Source organism: Lepisosteus oculatus, chromosome 2, assembly GCF_040954835.1.
Source record: "Lepisosteus oculatus isolate fLepOcu1 chromosome 2, fLepOcu1.hap2, whole genome shotgun sequence".
Lineage (NCBI taxonomy): Eukaryota > Metazoa > Chordata > Actinopteri > Semionotiformes > Lepisosteidae > Lepisosteus > Lepisosteus oculatus.
The window spans coordinates 70,070,946-70,085,653 of NC_090697.1; the positions used below are offsets into that span (position 1 = coordinate 70,070,946).

The 14,708-nt window shown below is 42.4% G+C and overlaps 1 protein-coding gene across 2 annotated transcripts; it reads left to right on the top strand.

The window, feature by feature from the left end:
• Nucleotides 1-845: 845 nt before the first annotated feature.
• On the top strand, nt 846-14,509 carry sftpbb (surfactant protein Bb). Of its 2 annotated transcripts, none has more exons than XM_015341131.2 (11): nt 846-1,000; nt 3,637-3,770; nt 5,182-5,256; nt 8,273-8,398; nt 8,566-8,700; nt 9,468-9,548; nt 10,170-10,356; nt 10,894-11,036; nt 11,769-11,849; nt 12,208-12,318; nt 12,435-14,509. In XM_015341131.2, exons 1-11 carry the CDS (start codon nt 949-951, stop codon nt 12,468-12,470), a joined length of 1,161 nt encoding a protein of 386 aa, XP_015196617.1. In that variant the 5' UTR covers nt 846-948; the 3' UTR covers nt 12,471-14,509. The 2 variants fall into 2 exon arrangements, with proteins under 2 accessions (XP_015196617.1, XP_015196624.1); XM_015341138.2 differs by having other exon boundaries at nt 847-1,000; nt 9,468-9,536.
• Nucleotides 14,510-14,708: the final 199 nt, after the last annotated feature.

The window sequence follows — 14,708 nt, forward strand, 5'->3', positions numbered from 1 at the left end:
TATAATTTCTCAGCTGTTACAATCCATGTTTGCTGACCGTCTTCTACACAAAACACAAATATTTCACGATAGACTTGTGGGCTATGGCTCCAGTACTTGTCTTTTATGCCATTAAATTACTGTTTTCATTTTCATTTTTTTATTTTTTAATTTAAACTCATAATCTATTAGTTTAAACTCCTAAAAAATCTAGCCAGTGTGTCTTTGGAAGCAAACCAGAGCATCCCAGTGCAAAATCACACAAACGCGTGCAAACTCCATACAGACACACGCCAGAATCATGCCCAGGAACCTCTGACTGACACGTAGATTCAGCTCGGATCTTTATCTTTATCTTCTTAACATGTTACTAAACTTAGAAGTTTAACTTAACATGTTCTCTAAACAGGTAGAAATATAATCGAATCCTCTCTCTTGCAGTGGTCTGTTCCAAACTATAATGATTTCTATTGGCGACTTCTACTGGTGAATTCCTGCTGATGAATCCTTATCAGTCAGTTCTCCGGTCAGGGAGAACTCCAGTTAAACAGGAAAATATATTAAACATAATTCCGTGCTAAATGTTATCTTATTTAAATAGTGGTGAAAATAGTGCAAAAAAATTGTAATACGACTAAGGGATATGTATCTTTGAAAGTACCCTTTTAACCTGGAAAGAGTTTTCTACTTAACAAGGTAGAAATCAGATAATTATGAAAAAACTATGATGTATTCAGTTGACAGGTAAGACTCGGGAAGACCTGCGCGCAAATAAAGTACCGTCCAACTACAACCCAGTAGTAATTTCTCATTGGCTCGTGTTCGGCCCTGCTCCGCCCACATATCGGATATTCGTGCGATAGGCTAACCCATTATTCTGTATAAGCTTGCTGTTCTGGATATATACAGCTAGACCCCCTCTGAGAAATCTCATATACTAACTCGCCCTTGCGGCCCGACAGACGGAGGATGGCTGGAGCTCAATTCGTGCGGTTCTTCTTTTTCGCATCTCTCGGCACGGGTAAGCAACAAGCAGCGCCTCAGACGGTCTCTCTCGTGTCACGGGGTCTTTGCGTGGTGTGGGCTACTGTAGGTGTGGATGTATTCAGTCTCAGTGCTCAGCGCTGCATTTTGCATTGTCGTCTTCAGATGTGAAAGATCCAATTGTGAGTCGGACTGATCTCGACTTGCTTGTGAATCATCATGTTCGGTATGTCGAGGGATCTTGGCTGAGTCTTTTCCTGTCGATACCAGTGATGGCAGCGATGGTGCTGCGGCCAGCAGTGTGATGCTTGAATTTCCTTGAGAATACCCACCCGTGTTGTGGAGAGAGCACAGCACAAAAGGATGAACCGCCCCTTGACCGGGAGATGCGCGGCAATTTCTGCATTTTCAGTATTTTAACCCACTTATCTCAGGTTATATTTAGTGTCTCTTTTCATCTTCTTGTACAAACGCTTCTCTGTCGAGATTAAAGAAAATGATTTGATTTGTGAGAGGAATGTTAAAATAAATTGGAAATGTATTAACTATTCAACAGAAGCAGCATCTCCAGCGTTTGAAATGCCTCGATTTCATAGTACTGCATTTAGATCTCGCCCTGTCCCTGCCATAGAATTCTAACATTTTCATTCGTTAGAAAAATCTGAGAGAAAAAAAAAAACGTTTAATGTCACCTCCTTAGGCTGCTGTCACTTCTGAATTGTTTCCTCTTACATAGGCTTTCCCTGCGTGTTTTGTTAACCCATCTGCGTTTAAAGTAGAGTGAGCCAACTTTGGGAGGAAAAGAGTTAAGGAAAGATTATTATTTTGCAACGTGGTGACATTCTTTCTCTTGTCGTTGTTTTTGTTGTATTCCAATATACGTAATCGAGTTTTCTTGGGAGCGGTAATTTACCATCAGTGCTGGAAGGGTTAAACAACGTGTTCAATAACAAAATCAAACTCGGGGAAAGCTGAATCTCTCTACTAAAGCGCAATTTCCAGTTACTTCGGGCAGAATCTCGCACGCACGCGCCTGAAGACAGCACACCTGTTAAACAGTCTATTACAAGAGTGGCCATATTACCCCCAATGTAGATTCCACATGGAGTTTAATGAAGTTCAGCAAGGAATCCTTCCGCTTTTTACAAATGTCACACATCTGGTTTGCATTAGAAAAAGCACAGATTTATGTAGCGTTTTCTAATGAAATGTAGCTTTTTCTTATGTTCCCGCAGGCTGTAGGGCTCCTCAACACCCTCTACTTGCACAATTTCAGAATTAGGGTTTAAATCCCCTCAATGTGTTGTGTACTGTATATTGTGTTATTTACAGTATTTACCATGTAATTTGCACTATCTGCACGTGGCACTATGTGTATCCTGTCTACAATGTCTATGTCAGTGTCCTGCCTGTATTTGCACCGTGGACCAGGAGGAACGATATTCCGTTCCACTGTATACTTGTATATGGCTGGAATGACAAATAAACGTGAACTTGATACATAGATCTATATGTTATTATGGAGATTAGTTGAGTAAAAAGAAAAGGAAAACTAGAGATACAGTACCCATATGATACCTTGTTCACCTGGATCCTTTCAGACAGGACGGGAATTTAAAATTGTCCTTAAACCGAAGTGAATTCATGTGTATAGTAAGTAACACTACATGAAAGTTTCAATTAAATCTTAAGTTACAGCCGTTTGCGGAGGTGAGTGCTGGGGTAGAATTATTGTTCGCAGTGAAGCTGATAGATCAGACTGAATGGACACCTGATCAATGTTATTTTTGGAGTCATTACATTTAGGTTTGGCACACGATTCATTAATACAATCTCAGAAGTCGCTTTGTCATATTAATAATTACAGAAAACAAGCTGCATCAACATAACCAGTGAACACGAATCATTGCAATAAACGTGTCGTTTGAGCGCCTCTCATTTTATTATTCCTCCGAAAGGGTAAAAACAGGACTCAGTTTTACAAAGCTCTAGTGCTTAATTTCAAAGTTAGACTTACAGTAATATCTGAATGGAAATGTAAAGCCCTTGTCATGTTTCGGTGTGTTGGTGAACATGGAACCTTAGTTATTATAAGTTACTAACAGTCTGGCTAAGATTAATTGTCTCCTGTAAGTTTAGAAGATCATTGTCAAGTAGTTACAGCTTATCCAACAATATTCCCTTCATTTAATAAATTATGAACAGAATGGCTGGAGTCTCCCCCGATCTGTTTGTAATCAGGACATTGAATGTGCATGACCAGTGTGTGGCGTGGTTGATTTGAATGGTTCAGGACTTACCTGCTCGACCATTCAAATCGACCACCTACCACCTTGACCACACCCTGATCGTGCACATTCAGTGGTCTGACTACAAACAGATCGGTTGGTTGGTGGGCGTTTCAACAGTTCCTGTGCCAATTTCTATTCTACTGTACTGTTATTATAGCCCCTCTGTATCGTGGGTCATCTGTATAACACTTTTGACTCTATAATACAAAGCAGTCATGATTGAATCATGTCACCAAGCTAATGTAGGATTTTAGCAATGCCTGGTGTTTAACCCCCCAAAAAAAGAAATCCCTTAAAGACGTTTGGATTGTGCCTTGAAAGCTGGCTGGAATTTTATTTTCGAGGACGTATCAGGCTGTTTTTTTCTGTGCTGTTTTCCCAGCTATGGCCGGAGTTGTCCAGAAATCTGGATGTGCTCTGGGCCCGGAGTTCTGGTGCCAAGACATCCGCAGTGCTGTGCAGTGTGGCACCGTCCTGCAGTGCATGGAGACCGTCTGGAACAAAGACACCATGATGGTGAGTCGGGAGCACAACGCGATACTCAACACGATACTGTAGGAAAGAGTACAGCAGCTGAATAAAGCTTTCAAGGCAAAACATACCATTTTGTGACATGTTTTTTCAAGATGATTTGATGAGAAAAAAGAGTTTATTTAACTCTGTGCACACTCAAAGGAATTTCAACCAAGAGTAGGATCTTACATTTCTCATGAATTTGCAATGTTTAATTTAGTTTTAAAATGGAATTCCAGCCACATTGTCAAGCATGCGTATAAATCAGTGCTTCACTCTTGGTCTTGAAGCAGTGCAGTTCACCAGGGTTTGTGTGTACTGTAACTTAGAATCCACAAGAGCAAAGACCTGGAAACAGTAGCGACCAATTAAGACCTATCAAGTCATTAAGAGTATCATCATGATCTCAAAGAGTTTTACAGTAGGAAAAAAATTAAAGGATAGCAAATTACACAAGAAACACTAGAGGTTAGAGGTGCAGCACAAGATACATGCCCATTAGAATATGAAGCAGACAGACACTAATTTAGAAAAAAGCCTTTCTGAAAAATCAATGTCTACAACATGGGTTGACACATTGTGTCCTACACCCACAACTCTTTGTACTAAGACACATCATATTATTTTCTTTAAAAAGTTAAAAAGAACCTTACAGCAACTTCAGAAACAAAAAGCAAAAGGAACATCTTTCTGACCATGTTATGATCCACAAATTCTCTCTAAATAAAAAAAAGAATAAACAAATCGTGTTACAATTGCCAGTTATGTTTTATGCCCATCCCTTGCTGGTGACATCGTGCAGAACTGTTACAAGGCTTAGGAGGCTGAGAAAGGAACTTCAGAAATTTAGGTAAATCTCCGAGCTGTTCTCAGGATATGGCCTTCTTATTTTACTGACAGCATCCTTCCGAAATACACTCAAAACGAACCCATCACCAGCCCTATCACTTCATCTGGTTTCATAACACAGCTGTCTGACAACTCTTCCACTTCTGCTTTTGTCTCCTGATTCTTGAGCGCTTTTATAAGTTGTTTTTTAAAACAATAATGCTGCAAGATACGAGACTTAAATGTTTATTTGTGAGTGAATGTGGAATTTTGTTTGGCTGAGGAAGTGTCCAATCAGAGCCTTTATAAACTATCATATATCCTTTAGGCATTTCTTCACACTGCAAATGGGAGGCCAGTTTTCTACACTTTTTGCTCTGGGGTAAAATTGTCTCTGTTTTCTCTGAAAGTAATAGAAAAAGAAAAATGGAGAGAGTGTAGGTACGAAGAGAGATGAGTACGTTGGTTTTTCCTTTCATACTAAAATAAGGAAATCTCCTGAGAAAAGGTAGAGTTTTGTTTTCTTGCAATGGAGAAAAAGTCCTGATGTCATCGTGACGGGGTTTGTTTCCTCTGGTTCCTGCAGGAGAGTGACAGCTGTAAGGACTGCACCCGGATCTTCGAGCTCTTGCAGGACATGCTGTCTAACGATGACATTGAGGTTGGTGATTGACCATGAGGCTTAATTCCCAGAACAAACCATGCTTGTGCACATGTGTACATTAGAATATCCTTGTCCCATTCCATTCTGCCCATTCACTGTGAATGTAGCAGCATTGTGTGTTACAGTCCTGGCCAGTGACTGTTCCTCTCATGGAAATCCCTGGGCAATCCAGTAATTTCATCCCCTTTCCTACCTGTAGTTTCTGATTAGTCTGCTTTACTTTGAGACAGATGAAACTTTCTTCAACAAGGGCTACTTACCTTTAGTTTAAAGCACTGATCCTCATCCCTGGCCCCGGACAGCCAGTGTCGTGCAGGTTGTATAGGAAACTCACGCTTCTCAGTGATTAAAGACTTGGAAACAGAAAACTCTGTGGTTGACCAGGGACAGGAGGAAGAATCTCTAGATAAACCAATGACACCAGCAGTTTTCAGTACAATACTGACATTTTTCATGAAATCAATGGCATTGGGCTTTCCAAAATGTACAGTTTCCACAAGAACCATTTGGAACTGTTGATTTGTCCAGATATTGACCATGGCCCATCACTGAGCAAACACTAGTTTAATCGGGGGATCGCTGGTGTAGTTTGGGACAAGTGAGGAGGAATGTGCCAACCTCAGGTTCTCTACTTTGTTCAAAATGTGCATCCCAGCTAACCCATAATATCGAAATCGAAATGTGTAGGGTCAATCAAGTAACTAAGGCAGAACTGAGCAAACAAAGTGTCTGTTGTGTCAGAGTCCTGTTTTGGTGTGTAGTGGAAGAGTAGCAACACCCAAGCCAAACAGCTGGGCTTCAGCTATGGCGTGTTTTTCCAAATGAGTGACTCTGAGACTCGCAGGCGCAGGGCTGAAGAAAAAGCAGAACTGCTTTTTTTTTCATTGCTGAAGCAGTTGGGACCCCTCTTTGGTGTCTCAGATTTACTCCTCACCCGTCTCTCCTGTGGTGCTCAGAATGCACAGCCCGACCCAGGGTTTCACTTCTGTTCTGATCTGGAACAGTAATACACACCTGCGCTTATCTTCTTTCTTCCTCTCCTCTTCCTTCCCCTTTTTATACCAGCGATGTGTCTTCCACAGTGCTGCTGCTCAGGAGTGGGGTTGCTGGGGTGCTGTGTGGTGAGGTGCAGAGTAATGAGCAGAGATCTAGGGGCTCAGTCCCACCCCCCACCATGGACACCTGTACCCTTGAACTGGGAGCCATGCTCCCCAATCGCTCCGGTCCCCTGAGGTGAAAAAAACACCTCTAAATTCCATGTGCTGTACCTGACTACCAGAGTTTACTGGGCTCCAACCATGTAATCCCATGGGATTAACTCCAGGCCAGGGAGTTGCTTGGTTCCTCCTATGGGTCTGTTCTGGCCTGACTGAAACCGCTACACTCTCCCAGCAGAATGCAGGGATGAATTTCAGGCTCATGCGCTTCAGTTAGCAAGGCGGCGTTCTGGCAGGTACACGCCTGTATGCGCGTTCTGATCTTTAAAGAAAAATTAACCGCAGAACGTAAGTGACCCGGGAGATGGTGTAACTGGCTCTGAGAGCACACCTGGGCAGGGCAGCATCGATTGTAAAACTACGGCCAAACTGTATTGTCTTTTTGGTTTCTACATAAGCCTGCAAATGCCAGGGTTACCAAATGTTATCAGCTAGAAACGCCTGTACAGAGAGGTTACTGCCTGCTGCATGTTTTTGAAGGAGCTACTGTACATCACTTTTTGGTTTTAACAGGATTTGTGAGGCTTGAGTTTTGCAATGATCTTATGTACTTTTCTAGCTTTTGTTCTCTTGTACCAATGTATAGTTTATTTAAACATTGAGCCATATTGGGGTTTTGTGATAAAACCGATACTTTCCTGCATTCCTTTCACTGGGCCTGTTTGTGTAATGGTCTTTTGCAATGAAGATATTTGACTTGCTTGCTACATTTTCAGCTTTTGTTCCTTTGAACTAATGTATAGTTTATTTAAACATTGTTGTGCCATTTCTTTCTTTGATTTTGTGATAAAACTGGCACTTACCCTGCATTGCTTTGTGAGTAATAAAGCCGTGATTTAAGCAGTTTTGAGCATGTTGCTATGAAACTGTAATACAAACAGTAAAGCCCACTAAAACATCTGTCTGAATACACCTTTGTATTATTAGGAGTGTGAAGTTGATGCAGCTTTTTCCAATATAAAAGTGTTCTTATATATTAGTTTTCTCACCTTTCACATACAGTTGCTGTCCAGTTTATTTTATTAATGTATAGTCTCCAACCCTGGTCCTGTACAGCTCCTGTCCAGCAGCCCTCACAGTCATCCTTTAAATCATCAGTTTCTAAAGGCCTGGAATAATTTAACAAAAATTAAAATTAAACTAAAATTAAACAGGTGAGGTGTTCATTTAAGCCATTTAGAGATCATTCAGAAACGAAAAACAGAATATCCTCCAGCTCTCAAGGACCAGTGTTCCCTCCATTGAAACTTTACTGATGAATTAAATTAGTGTTGCTGATCTTTTGATGACAGGTAAATGTGATAGATGTACAAGAGTTTCTCTTGGACCAGCGCTGGAGATCCCTGATGGAGACAGTGCTCAGCCAGCCCTCAATAAATGAAATGTCATAACTTTCTATTTCTCACAGTATCACCATTGAATAATAATTCAATAAGATTAAATAAATATTCAATAATAAGATTTACATTAAATAATAATGAAAACAGTTAATTAGCAGATGTTTTCGTCCAAAGTGAAAGAGAATGGGGACTGATGCACCTACTAAAAATTATTTGAGCAGGACCTCTTTTTCTTATCCAAAAGTACAGAGCAATGGAGAAAACTCCTTTCAGACCATTAGAATGGTTACAAAGATTCAGCCCACATAGCTATCCAGACATTTCTTGAAAGAAGCCAGGGTTTAAGAACTTGGCTGGGTCATTGCCTCCTGGGTAAAGTGTGACACTAAGGTGCTCAGATCTTATTTGCCTTCCTGTCTTTCCTCTCTATGCCCGCCTTTCATGGCCTCTCTCCAGGAACTGATGAAAAGAACAGCAGATTGGTTCTGTAAGCGCCTGCCCACAGGAGAAACTCAGAAGGAGTGCATTGAAGAGGTGGATGTCAAACTGCCCTTTATCATCAACTTCCTGATCAATAGCGTGGTATGTGTCAGGTGTTATCTTTGCTTGCCTGGATATTACATCTTTTATCATTCAAAAATATGTACAATATATGGAATGTTTTCAGTTCTTTCTTCAGATCAGATTTGGAATTTATACCATTTTTTCACAAAGCTGTTGTCACTCTCTCCTTTTGTCCTGTTTGCCAGAACCCTGGAAATGTATGTTTGATGCTGGGAATTTGCAAGGGCCAATCAACCACAGGAAAACTGGAGTCTCTGTTCAGTCACGTCAAGGTGGATGAACTGCGCCACAGTCCAATGCCAAAGGGCACAAACCCCCAGGTGAGAGCCCAGAGGCCAATGCCATGTTGCAGGACTTGGTCTGGTCAAACTGGGGGAGCAGTCTGGGGAGCACCCCCCTAGACCTGCCTATTGAAGAGCCACCAGCAAGTGCTGGTGATCCAAACATACTGTATATTGTGTTGCATCATCACCACGGTGTGCTACAACTATGTGCTTAGCTTTTTAATATTTAAATCCTCAGATGCTTTTAAACTTCAGGTGTGAGTCGTGGAATGTGAGTTATCCCTTGCATCTCACAGAGGCTCACTGTTCCTTTCTCTCTCCAAACCCTGGTGCAATGATAGCACATCTAGTGGCATTTCTGCATCTAACAGCAGCCTAGAGACCCCACACCTGCTGCCAGAGCAGCAGCCTGATAGTGAGCATGCTGCACACATACTTTAATAAGCATGTGAACACTGAATCACTGAATTGCAGCATTGCATGAGCAATGAAATTAAGAATACATAATGCCGTGCTTTTAAAAAAAAGTGTCCCTAAAGATTTTCATTCACATGTTTAACTCCAAACTGACCTCAGAGGGTTTTATAACCGTAACCCTCTCCCTTGCCTTGTTTTTCATGCTTAAAATACAAGCACCCTCTTGTTCTTCTGTTCAGTTATGTCCACCCCAACTGATATAACTATGGGAGTTCAGACTACTGGGCCTTCTCCCCAGAGAACGCCAGGGAAATTAGCCTATGCCCCACTGCCACAGTGAGTGCTGTAGACTGCCCCATGACTGCCTGTCCCCCTCTGTCTTCCAGGTTCAGATTACGCCTCTGTGTTCCATCTGTGTCCTTCTCATTAAGAAAGTGGAGGAAGTGTTGCCTAAGGTGAGAACTAAGGTAGGATAGATCTTACCTAAGGTGCTGTTTCGTAAACAAAACAGAAACATGCATTTGAGTGAGGGCGCTTACAAAGCTTCTAAGAATGTCCAGCTTCTAAGAACGTATAAAATGCAAAGTGTTTTTACGGTCTGTGAATGGTGACAGGTTTGAGAGTAGTTCTGAAGACAAATCGGTTTACAGATTTCAGACCGTGCATTTATTTCACAAACGTGACACAAAACTGTAAGTGGCATCTTAGGTTTAATCTCAGAGTCTTTTCAGACAAGCCCACACACTTACATCACTGTTAGACTGGTGACAAGCTCCTCTAGGATTGCAATTGATTTACATTCTGCGCTGCTTGCAGCTGGCTGACTCAACATTTTTCTCTATTTAGATCAACACTTACAGCTGGATCTAGGTTGTCTGGGGGGGATACAACACACCTTGCACTCCTTAATGATCGATTTCACCCTGTTCAAAGGGATATTCAGCATTTTGAAAGTGATTTAATACTCTCCAATATCCTGATGTGTGCTTCCGGACAACCTTATCCTTGCATGATTTTCAAAGCATCTTTGTCACATAACCCCCCCCCCGTCTGATTGCCCCCTCTGCTCTGCACCTCCCGTCCTCCAGGAGCAGATCGCCGACTTGCTGGGAAAAGTCTGCTCCCACCTGCCCATGCTGCTCTCCATGCAGTGCAGCGTGTTTGTGAAGATGTATGGCGTCAAGGTGATTGATTTCCTGCTGTCGTATCTGGCCCCACACACCATCTGCTCCCTGGTCTACCTCTGCATTGGGGAGGAGAGCCCGGCTGTGCTAGGTGAGTCCACATTTTCACTCAGGGAGGCTTCCCTGCTCTGCTTTTACCAGCACTGTGCGTACAGTACGCAACATGACCCGTCTATGGTCAGGGAGGGATCTTGACTGTCAGTCCAAAATATACTTTTTCGTTGCTTCCTGGAACAAAATGCTTTTGACAACTTTGCACGAGTCTCCGGCTGCTTGCCCTTAATATAGCATATATCAAATCTGAAATAAAAACTACAGCTCTTCTGTTGTCACACCGAAGGATTTGCGTATTACCTTAGGAGGGCTTGGGTGGCTACTTTGGCATGTTGATTGACTGTATATTTTACTTTATATACTGTATATTTATTTCTTTCACATCATACATGTACTGCATGTCTATTATTTGTTAATGGGGTCATGGTGTGTTAAATATGCTGTGCAATGTGTTGTGTCTTTTACCTGCCTCCCAAGCAAACTTCCCATCTGGGAAAATAAAGTAAAGTAGAATTAAAGTCTGCAGACAGAAATGCTCCCGATCTGGACTCAATGCCTTTCTTGGTTGAAGCAGCTGCCGCCAGTGAGCCCAGCTGCGAGGCCTGTCTGGGTGTGACTGCCTTGACGCAGCTAACGTTGGGCTCCAACGCCACCGAAGACCAGACGGCTTTGGTTTTGGACACCGTGTGCCGTTACTATCCGTCCTCCATCCCCACGGTCAGTCTGCACAGTCACCACGGCCACGATTAAACTCTGCACAAAGCCTGCTTCACATGATGTAAAGTGAATCAGCCGAGGACATTCATGTACAGTATAGAGGAGTGCTCTCCCATGACTAGAAGCACGTCCTGAACTTAACCATAATCCCATATGCTCCAGCTACGGTGTTCAAGGGAACGTTTCCGCAGGTCTTTCCTCCCGGCGGCTGTCAGGGTGTATAACGCTGCCCTAGGCTAGGACTGTTAGCCCTTCGTTTACTCCTCTATGGACAGCATGTTTACTCCATTGTACTTTTTGGACAATCAGTCTGTATAAACCTATGAACATTTTGCACATATTTTATTGTTTTTACAGTGACTATGATCAGCACATTTTGCACACACCCATGTATTTATTTTTATTTATCTTGTTTGTCTTTTGTTTTAGAACTATTCTGATGTCTGTTTTGCTTGTCTTGGGCTGGACTGCTGTAACACATCAATTTCCCTACGGGATTAATAAAGTATTATCTATCTATCTATATCCATTACAGCTTGCACATGTTAATGCAGAGTGCTCATTTAATGCCTGCTGAAAGTGCATTTCAAAAACGGCTTATTAACAAATAAAACAAGTCCTTTGAGTCTGCCAATTTGTGAAAGTGTATTGCTGAAACCGACACCTCAAACACAAGTAAAGAAATCACAAAGGACAGGGAGATAACATATGTGGTGTGTTTGCTCATTGCAGTGCAAGAACTTCACTGAGGCCTACAAACCCAAGCTGCAGAAAGTCCTGACCAAGCCATGGGACACTCACACCATGTGCCAGGTGAGTGGTCAGTTCACAGAGAAACTGCAACATCCCACACGTCTCCTCAGCCCCCATCAGGACAACATGTAAACCTGTTGGCCTGTCTTCCAGCACCGAACGCAAGGAAGGAAACAGAGTCTGTTGTTCACCCAGTCTGCTCCACTTACTGTATTTGTAGCTGGCAGTTGATAAGAACAGCTGTTTAAATTTAAGAATGAAATATATGTCTACCATTCTACAAATTCAGGAAGTAAAAATGCCATCAGCAGTGTTAGTTTGTTCCTACTGATTTTGCAGCAGAGAAAGTGGTGAGTCTGTGTTTCAATGGGCCTACGATGCCGTAAGCACGCAGCGTGTCACATGTTCACAAACACAGGAAGTCCAGGCCTGCGCCAAGGCAGAGCCCACCCCCCTGCTGGGAGACCAGCCTTGTGCCCGGGGACCGTCCTACTGGTGCGCCGACATGCAGAGAGCCTTGGCCTGCAATGTGAGTAGCGGTCCCGCCACGGGAGAGTTAGGACTTCGGGATTTCATGCATTTTTTTTTTTATCTGCTCCGAAATCCCTTTGCCGTGTGCAACAGTCTCCTGGATTTGTGTTCCAGGCGGTGGACCACTGCAAGGCTCATGTGTGGATCTAGACATCTCGCCCCTTCACAGTGGCAGTGCCAGGAGAGTTGGCAGCGCCAGGATGGCACCAGCAGGTTTTGGGCGATCCCTGGCTTCAATCAGCTTCCGCCTGCTCTGGCCTCAGCTGTCACTGTGGCCAAGCGTCACAGCAACAAGCGATGACCAAATCAAAATGTGTCTTGCCAATGGATCTGTGACATTATAGAATGCTTTTAGGATTTTAGTGTGGCCTATCAGATTGCGAGCTCGAGGAAATCACCGTTGCCTGTATCTAATTAATCCTAGCTCCTACTTAATCAAGATGTTTTTTTTTTGTCAAATAAATACTGAGAGGATTTAAAAATACTCATTAGTTCTCCACTGACAGCAAAATTTAGAATGAAAAGTAAAATAAGCTGGACACACTATGTAAAACCAGACCCAATATATGTTTTGGCCTCCAATAAGAGTTTCAGTATAAATGTGAATTACTGAAAATGTCCAGATTAAGAATAACTTTGTTATTCTTTAAAGCGGGAATTTACAGTCCCTATTTCCTGGCCTTAAACCTTCAGATTTATACAATAATGAAAGTACAGGGCATTTTGTAAAGGATAGCAGTATACAATAAAGCAATGCAATTCTAACTGTGCAGACCAGTTACACTCCCAGTCTACTGTCTCTACTGTCGAAAACAGAGCTTCAGATCTTTAAGACACTTCAACTAGTAATAGATCTTTTCATCTGGAATTGTCTTCAGAATGTGAAAACAAACTGGAAAGACCCTTTATTACCCTATTTCATATCTTGTTTGTATGAAGGTGTTTTAGTGCTATTCTCTGCCAGACAGATAATCCCACAAACGCACAATGCAAAGATGCAAAGACTTTAAACCAAACTCACTCAGAGTCCTTTCCAGATTTGTAGCCCACTGTTCCAGCTAATTAACCCGAGAGTCTTCTACTTTATACATATGCCTAATAGAAGCCCCTCCCCACCAAAAAACGGTGTAGGACAGAGCGGAAGAGGGACACTACAGCACGCAAACTGCCCCTGGCATGAACCACTGTGCTTTAATCAACCTTTGTTGACAGCCAGGTTCCATATCCCTCAGGTAGGCATTAAAATATCATGGTACAATACAGGGATCTACTCATGATAAACTGCAGTGTAATGCAGATGAGTAGAGTTCCTATTCCCACTTCTGAGAAGAGTGAACTGTGTCTGCAGGGATCTGATCCACAGGGTCTGTCTGATTCTGTATGGGGTTGGTTTGGAGGTTACAGATATATGGTTCTTTTGTCTTAATTGTACACCCACCCACTTTGGAAAGGACTCTGATTGAGTAGGACTTTAGTACTCAATCAAGAGATGAAGCTTAGAGGTACTTCCCCCAACAAGCCCACCACAAAGCGTCATTTGACCCAGGGAGACGCAGCGCTGACTGCAGGCGGTCACAGCCCAGAGAACCGTACCCGACCCCTCCCAGCCCTCAGCCAGCTGCACAGTGCCCCCTGCGAGAGCCTGGGTACAGTCCAGGCCCAGGACCCAGTCTCACCATGAGTCCTTCACTTTTTAGATAACAGCAACTGCTGGTCCCTTTAGAAAAAAAAACCCTTTTTGCTTTGGGACTTTGTATAATCCTTCCCAGGACCTCCTAAAGCTAACAGGAGAAACTGCACCCTCCAGCATAGCAGAGGAGGGAAGTGTTTGGTTGCTTTAACTTATCCTGAAGATCTGGACAATTATCACAATATCCTACAGTCTGCCACAGTATCTAAATCCTCATGCCTCTCACCAGGAAGATGCTCAAAGTCACTCCTTTAACTTTAATGTGGGCAGAAAAATATTTTCTAAGCTGGCTAGTTAGTTGCAATGCTTTAAACAGTACTGCTCTATGTCAAAATGTACTAGCTTTAATTATGTGCCAGTTATACATTAATTTTGATTTTATTCTTTTAAGGTAAAGAATTCTAATGGAAAAGGGAAACGGGGTTTCAAATCAAGTGCAGCCAACTCATGTTTATTTGATCTATTTCTTTGTGCTCAATTAAAAATAATTTGTGGCATGCATCGGTGTTCTGCAATTAATGTATACGTGCTCATCCACTGGAAAACCAGACATGTTGTCATGTTGTTTCTGTATTCAGGAAAATAACTGAAGCCTATATTTGGCAGTGGTGCATTTACTGTACATTCACCAACCAGCTCTAATCTGCTGTGGTAGAGTATTCAAATGAGCTCTACCTTCCAGTCTATATAACACGTAA

Bases quoted from the DNA above. Each gene is read 5' to 3' on its own strand.
- sftpbb (XM_015341131.2), top strand. From the start codon at position 949: ATGGCTGGAGCTCAATTCGTGCGGTTCTTCTTTTTCGCATCTCTCGGC. The intron at 9,549-10,169 runs GTAGGATAGATC...CCCGTCCTCCAG, and splicing joins TGCCTAAGGTGAGAACTAAG to GAGCAGATCGCCGACTTGCT. The intron at 11,850-12,207 runs GTGAGTGGTCAG...TCACAAACACAG, and splicing joins ACACTCACACCATGTGCCAG to GAAGTCCAGGCCTGCGCCAA.